At 36.6% G+C, this 8307-nt stretch overlaps 1 protein-coding gene across 1 annotated transcript in view; it reads left to right on the top strand.

Annotated features, from left to right (window-relative positions):
* ABCA12 (ATP binding cassette subfamily A member 12) overlaps positions 1-8307 on the top strand; it is a 210217-nt gene that overhangs the window by 110787 nt on the left and 91123 nt on the right. The window contains exons 12-16 of the mRNA XM_019632933.1: positions 2960-2976; positions 3477-3764; positions 3854-3966; positions 5152-5276; positions 7495-7668. Coding sequence (XP_019488478.1) covers positions 2960-2976; positions 3477-3764; positions 3854-3966; positions 5152-5276; positions 7495-7668 — 717 coding nt within the window. The remainder of the gene's footprint in view (positions 1-2959; positions 2977-3476; positions 3765-3853; positions 3967-5151; positions 5277-7494; positions 7669-8307) is intronic.

The raw sequence follows: 8307 nt of genomic DNA, 5'->3' as shown, positions 1-8307 counted from the left end.
ATGTAATTGTGTTACCTGGACAATTACTAATTGTAGTTCTCAATTTGTGAAGCAACCGGGCCGTTCACGACACACACTAGAGAAATGGAAATGATACATTCTCAGTCATTTACACTAATGGAATGGGAACGGAGCTAAGAATAACTTAAAACAGCATCTACATTTTTAATATACTGCTCCCCTTGAGGGTTATACTATGAAAAAAGTTCTAGAAGGCACAGAAGTGGAAATAAACTATAATTTTGTCCCTGGGTAGAAACACCTATTGTCATTTATAACAAGCATGGCAGCTATTTGCAACTGCCAGAACCCGTTCATCTAAGACCATAAGCTCATGAGGAACAAGGCTCAGTCTTTCCCTTTATGGTTGTGTCCTCAGCCCCTGGCATAGAGCCTGGCACATGCAAAATGTCCACTTCATATCACTGAAAGAATGAAGACAAACTCCTGGAGTTTTACAATAAGTGATGCGTTCATTTCCCTGCTTTGCCCTCCTTGGTATTTAGTGTCCTGATTGTGACAGTTAGGGACCACCCATTCCAAAACATCATTCATGGTATTTCTAAGAAAGTTGAGACCTTCCAGGACGTCACATGCCTGTCTTTCACTGGTAACGTTTCCTCTGTTGCCAGCCCTCTGTTCTAGCCCTAGCAGTCTACTCTTGAGGTTTCCCCCCCTCTTCCCTTCGTTGTCTGTTTTATCTTCTTTCTTGCCAATCTCTGGTGGAAAGGATAACTTCCTGTTTGGGGAAAAACACATAAACTGGATATTGCCCCTAATGGGCAGAAATAATGCAATAGTTGCTTTGTAACACCTTTACATTTTTAAATATTCCCCTTTCCCTTGCCAAGAGCCCAGCCATGTTGCTGTTTTAGCATTTTTATGCCTGTGATATTTTGAGGTGTAGACCACCATGTCACTTACAATTCTGATTCAGATGCCTTTGGGAACCACAGTCACTGGGGAATTCAGTTGCAGATGGACGTGGAATTAGTTATGGGCGATTGTTCAAGTTCAGGCCCGAGCCTTACTCACTATGTGGACCAGAGTGCTGATAAAGGAGAAAGGGTCTCTCTCTACATGAGGCTCTGACAAACCTGAAATCCAGACTTGACACATAGTTTTGAATAGAGAATTATAATTCTCTGAACTTATGTTGATTGCTAGTGGTCCATAAAGCATCAAAAGGTTAATGCATGTATTGCTTTTGGAAGACAGTAGTAAATAATGACAAATACTAAAGGACCATCATGCTGCTCCTTGGTGGATGTGCCCTACAGTGCATTCCACATTAAAGACCCTGAATTGAATTCTTATTCCAGAGAACCAAATCTACTTCAGGAGCATGGCTAGGTTTCCATTTCTTTTTCTATAACTTCTATCTTATCAGGCCAAGATTACACTATATCAATTTTTACTGCTCTCTCATACATGTGTGCCAAATTTGCAACTAAAAATATATATTTTGGTTTCTACTGAGCAAAAGTCATTCAAATTTACTACACCTTCAAATACTCCATTAACACAAATATATTGGGCTGCCAGTAGTTATCTTTTATTTAAGAATAAAAGTCATGGGAGGATGTGGCAGGCAGGCTTGGCTCCATTCATTAGAAGTTTAATCATTTCTAGTATTTGGAAAATCAAAGGGAAGGAACAGGGTGGCCAACATGTAGTTATAGCTGGTAAAATGATTGGATCTATTACATAATGGAAAATTTCTCATAACAATAAGGCATAGCAAGTAGCATTTTAATACGTATGAGGCCATTTTAAATAGTTCAAAGCCAGAAGTCAATTAGAATATTAAATACGGTAGAAAATAAGCCAATGGTATTTGTTATCTAAGATGATTGGAGTTTAATTGCCACTGCCTGCATGTAGTTACTATAAACCTCTCATCAAAGACACATCCTTGCGCCTTTCCCATTTGATACAAGGAAAGGAATGTTCCAAACATGTGCCTGTCTCATAAAATAATTCATTTCGGTCAAAATACATTCTTCTGATTGGAAATTGAGCTGCCATGGATGACACATATATTTGCTTGTTCAGATGTTGCTCCAAATTATTTGACTTCTTTAAAGGAATAGCTCTAAGGCATCTTCCAAGCATCACAAAACTGGGTTTCCCCGAGGCATAATTTTTCCCCAGAAAGTATGACTTGGGGATATATCCTCAAAACACACAGAGCATACTGAAGTGCAGAGAGGATAGGTGACAGGATAGGAAATTAGTTGATTTCCATCTCTCTCCACAGAACAAAGACACCTAGTTTCCCTCCATAGGTAAAAAGGTAGAAGATAATATCAGTAACGCATTGTAAATGCAGTCATTAATGCGTGTGATTCTCAGGCTGGAGTTTACAAAGGCTTTTACTTCTCAGTTAATGTTTTTAAATTGTGGTAATATACACATAACATAAAATTTACCACCTTAACCATTTTTAACTGTATAGTTCAGTCTTGTTAAATACTTCCACATGTTGTGCAACCAATTCATTTAATCTCGCAAAACTGAAAGCCTGTACCAATTAAATAACAACTCCCCACCCCTCTCTCCCTCTAGTCCCTGGCAACTACAGCTCTACCTTCTGTCACTATGAGTTTTGCTAATCTAAGCGCCTTACCTTCGATAAGTAGGACCATCCTGTATTTATTGTTTTGTGACTGGCTTACTTCACTTAGCATAATGTGCTCAAAGTTCATCCATGTTGCATTAATAGCGTCAGAATTCCTTTCCCTTTTAAGGTTGAATAATATTCTGTTGTAGGTATATACCACATTGAGTTTATCCATTCATCTGTCAATGACACTTGGGTAGCTTCCGCTTCTTGGCTATTGTGATTAATGCTGCTATGAACATGGGTATAAATATCTGTTCAAAATCCAACTTGCAATACTTTTGGGTATACACACAGAAGTGGAATTGTTAAATTGTATGGTGATCCTATTTTTAGTTTTTGAGGAACCCCCATACTATTTTCCTTTGTGACTGCATCACTTTACATCCCCACCAAGAGTATACAAGGATTCTAATTTCTCCATATCCTTGCCAACACTTGTTATTTTCTGTTTTTGTTTTGGTTTTGATAGCCATCCCAATGGAGGTGAGGAAGAAAGACTTTTGAAGTTTCAAGCCAAACCTGCTTTGCTATCTGCACTTACACATGATTTAAAATATAAACTGAAATATAAAATAAGTTTCAGTATTTGTAATTTAAATGGGATAAAACTAAACTACATCTTTTAAAACTGTGAATCTACAAGATATGCATTCAGTTGGGAAAGACAGTTCTAATAGGTCTGAAAGTTTTATAAAATTCTTAAGAGAATAAACTCACATGACAGAAAACAGCGCTTTGTGGTAAAACTGTTGCCAAATGCTAACTAACTAAATACCTATGCAAAAATGTTTGAAGCAAATCAATTTTGGTTGCTTATTAGCAACTAAATATTTAAAATAATGTAACTAATCTATTTCCTGCTCTTTCCCCCTTCTGGAAAGGTTACTCAGCTTAGAAACTTGACTGAACTTCTTTGTGAACCTGAAACATTCAATTCAGTAGAGAAAATGTGCCAGCTCTCTAATATGAACTTCAGGAACCTGTGTGAAGAGAGTGTATTTCATGTGCAACTCCTGGAAGCAGCGGAGCTTGGCACTGAAATAGCAACCAGCTTACTGTACCGTGACAACATCATATCTAATAAACTGAGGGATTTGCTTACTGGGGATCCAGTCAAAATTAATTTAAATATGGACGGGTAAGTTTTTCCATTGTCTCCTTCCTTGGTGAAATCCCTTCTCAAATTACTGAAATGCCTTGTCCAATTTCTTTTCTGTCTCATTCCAGGTTTGTAGAACAGGCATTGCAAATGAATTACTTGGAAAATATCACACGATTAATGCCAGCCATAGAATCCATGCTGCATGTCAACAACAGTGATGACACTTCTGAAAAACCAGGTGTGTCCTCATGCATATTTTAAACGCTGTCTTATTAGAATGCATGTGACTTGCTTGCTGCAGTTGTAAGAAAGGCTTTTTTGAAGTTCCCCACAAAACCTGCCTTGTATCTGGTCTTACACATCAGGAACCTGAAGCTTTCAAATATGGTTACGTGGTGAAAGTAAAAGCACAGAAAGCTAGCAGAGAATGAAACAGGGAAATTTGATTTCACGGCAAAAGATCTTCAAAAATTTAGCTAGGGAGACCAACTTACCTTTTGTTTCTCTGATATATTAAAGTGCATTTGATAGCCAGTTGCGAGAGCTAGGATGAAATTTATTTACTTCCATGAGAATAATATGATTAAAAAAAAAAAAAGCTGTGCTGTTCGCTATAGAAATCTCAATTCAGAACCTCCTATTAGTATTCTGAGCATGATGTATCACACAGACATTTCTTCATTGTACAATACCTCAGTACTGAAAAGAAAGGCATTCAGAATTTTGGACAACAGACAGCCACAAAATTGGAAGGGCACTAAGTCCAAAAATAAAGAAAGTGAATTTTCATGAGGGATACTTCATAAGGAAATCGAAAGGCATTTGCAGAAGGGAGATCATCATCTGCCAAAATAAAGTTAAAATATTATGCATTAAATGACCTAGGTATGAAATAATTATAATCGCTGTCCTTAAAGAGTTTAAAGTTAAGCACATTCTATTTAAAAGTGAGGTCATGATGTGAAAACCCTTTATAAACTGTAGCGTGCTGGGCAAAGTTAAGGAAAAATGCCCTGTGGCATAATGTTGTGGATTTAGTTAACCTTGACCTCAGCTGACAATATTATATGACCCAAGGTTTAAAAGCACGCTGAATTTGTGTGATGTTTGAAATTAAATGGAGAGAGGTATATTTAGGGCATTATGTGATCTGAATCTCTGAGGAAATTGCATTTCCTTTGAATGCAACTTGAGTTGTAGACATCTGAGGGAAATTTACAGCACAGATCAATCTGTTACCTTGGGTTAATGATCTCATGATAGGAACAAGTCTAAGTCAGGTAGAAATACATCCTAAAGGTTTTCCAGAACTGGAAACATAATATGTGTTTTATTCTGAAGTTTCCTCTGTGTTAACACAACTAAAACAAATCACATTGCAACCAACATGTGTTTCGTTTTGTTTTGGTTCGGTTTCTTGCAGGTCAATTAATAGAAATGTTTAGAGATGTTGAGGAGCTGAAAGAAGAACTGAGGAGAATGACAGGAATGTCCAATCGGAGTATCGACAATTTGCTGGCCATCCCTGTCCCAGATAAGAGAGCTGAGGTGGGGTGGAATGTATTTGTATTTACATCCAGTTTCTTAGACTCTAAATAGCATTTGGTATTTCTTGAGCACTTGTCAGTAAAATATTGAGTAGTTGAATGCAAATCTGGTGAATTTTTCACATTAGTGTTAAAATTAGGGGCCTAATTCTTAAGTGAACACAGAAGAAAAATCCTGAAGCAAGAATGTTATCACTGTTCTTTTCCCTGTAGCCTTCCTCCTCCTTCTTGCTTCCTTTGTCCTCTCCTTTTCTTTATCCCCAGATGGTTTTCTTTTCTTTTTAAGATTTTATTGGGGAAGAGGCAAACGGGAACAGCCAAGTTGTTGTCCTTCAATCTTAGTTGTGGAGGATGCAGCTAGCTCAGCTCCAAGTCCAGTCGCCATCCAGCTGCCCGTCGGCAGCTCAGGGCAGCTCAGCTCAAGGTGCCGTGTTCAATCTTAGTTGCGGGCGGGCATAGCCCACCATCCCATGCGGGAGTTGAACAGGCAGCCTTGTTGTTAGGAGCACGTGCTCTCACCAGCTGAGCCATCCTGCCACCTGTTGGCAGCTCAGCTTGGGTGCAGCTCACTGGCCCATGTGAGAATCGAACCAGTGACCCTGATGCTCAGAGCTCGTGCTCTTACTCAACTGAGCCACTCAGCCAGCCCAACCAGATGGTTTTCTTAAATAAACCATGCCATCAGTTCTTTGTATTCATTATCACAATCACATTATCTGAGGTAAATTTGCACATTCTGTTATGATGATATCAAAGTAAAGTTTCAGTAATCTAACTGGGAAAAAAATAGACTATTTACAATTTGTTGAAACTAAAATAAAAATGAATACTCAGTTTTACTTTGTAAAAATCCCAAGACAAGACACAATATATAAACTATACTGGGGCAAAAAAATTTTGGCAAAAAAAAATTTGGCAAAAAAATTTTGGCAAAAAAAATGTGTCCACGTGACTTGTATTTATCTTTTATTATCGGTATATATTGAGTATTACAATTTTAATACACTTTTTCCTTTCTTAAAATGTGTCTACTTTTTTTGGGCACCCTCTGTATATGGTCAAGGGAACCCTGGGTATGTTTGTGGGTGTAGTAAACATTTGTTGGTGTGAAAATGAATAATGTCATATCCACATAGGGTGATAATAGAGTTTTCCACTTGAAATGTCTTATCTTTTATTCCTTATCCATGGCCATTGTCTGGAAGTGTCATAGAAATGTTCCCAAATAGATGCAGAGCTTAAGGCTTCATTCATTTAAAACTTGCGTGTGTCATTTCTAAGCACAACCCAGCCATTCTCCTATATTGGATCATTTTTTTTTTAAAGCCTTTAAAGCTGCTTTTGGAAAATATTTATGTTTACTTATGTTATGTTAATTGGTTCCCCCATATAAAAATTAAACTGCTTTGCCTTCACTTTTTTCTTCTTATCCCAGCAAATAATATTCATTTGCCTTTTCCCTTTGATCTCACCTTTTGCTCATTTGATCCTAAGATCTAATTTTAGCAATCATGTTTTTGGCTTCTGAGGAGCAGATTCATTTTAATAAATTAAAAAATGTAAATGGAGAACATACATTCTTATTATCTTCAAAAAGAAAGAGAAAAAAGTGTCGATAATCTTGAATTTCTTAAACTTTTTATTTCAACTCGGTGGCCCTGGAGATGACGTCTTATTTCCCACATTCACACCTCACTTTTTACACAAGCTTACTCTTGTTAAAGGTTGATTGATTCACATTACTGTGTGATTCTGGGCCTTTTTTCTTTACCTTTTATCTCTGGATTCAAGCGTTCATTGTACAAGATCATACCTTCAAGTGGTTATAAAAATGAAATGCAATTCGAATAAACTAAGGTTAAATTTTAAAGCCAGTATGAGTCTTAAACTAGTATCCCCCCTGCCAAAATTACTGCATACGAATTATCTTTCTTGGGACAATCATTCACCCAGTCATTCAAGCAAGAAATCTAGGAATCATTGTTGACCCCTCTCTGTCTCTTTTCCCATCTTATTTCTTAAGCTTTCCAGTGAACTATGGACTCTCTATAGTTTTATTGATAGTAATTAGTGCTTTAAATAAATAAAAAAGTATTTCCTTTTGAGGATAATGTCATATTTTTAAATGACGTCTCAGAGTATTAGAAAAACCTTTCAAAAGGGACAGAGGGCTCTCAAAGGATTCATGGCTAAAATATTTTCCTTCCTTCCACTTGTAGATTATTTCTCATGTGTTCTGGCTTCATTCTTGTGATGCTAACATGGCCAATCCCCAGTTGGAAGAAGCAGTGAAGGAGCTCTGCAGCCTGCCCCTTCCAGAGAGATCCCGTCAGTCTTACCTCATCGGACTCACTCTTCTGCATCACTTAGACGTGTACAACTTCACATACAAGGCAAGTTGCTGCTGATGAAATAGTGTCATAGTCATAGTTTTGTATAAAAATATTTGATTACACATGTGTGCTCTCTGATACTTATAAGGAGTGAGATCCATTTATATCGCTTTTGGGATTATAGTTTTATTTTAAAGCTAAATGGGACCTTAGAGACCAGTTATTGCCAATTTGCACATTTATAGATGAGGAAATTAATATTATTGCCTCATTAACTCTCAGTTTGTATATCTAAGACCAGGAATTAAATTTAATAGATACTATACTAACATGTGAAGTACAAATGTTATGATAATTTTTTTTTACAGTGAACAAGCATTAATTTGGTAAGATAAAAATAAAGATAAGAACAAAGGTTGTTGTTTTTTCTTTTCAAGTAAAGGAATAAGGGTTTTGGTGTGATTCCTTCATTGATTTAGATAGAGGCTACCATTAATTAATCAGCAGAACAAAGCAAATGGTCATTATTAAGTCTTGGTAAAGTCAGCAACAACTCTATCTTGCAATAAATAGATGTTTATAAGTACTTATTTAATAAAAAAAATAAAAGAAAAATATAAACATAGGACAACTAAGCACTATGTGTATCTATATCTATAGTAAGTAAAAAATATTTACATGTTATTGAGAAAACTAAAA

The sequence above is a fragment of the Hipposideros armiger genome, unplaced genomic scaffold (genome assembly GCF_001890085.2).
Source record: "Hipposideros armiger isolate ML-2016 unplaced genomic scaffold, ASM189008v1 scaffold_1198, whole genome shotgun sequence".
NCBI lineage: Eukaryota > Metazoa > Chordata > Mammalia > Chiroptera > Hipposideridae > Hipposideros > Hipposideros armiger.
Note: the sequence above shows the minus strand (reverse complement) of the source record. Positions and strands in the feature narration are given on the sequence as shown.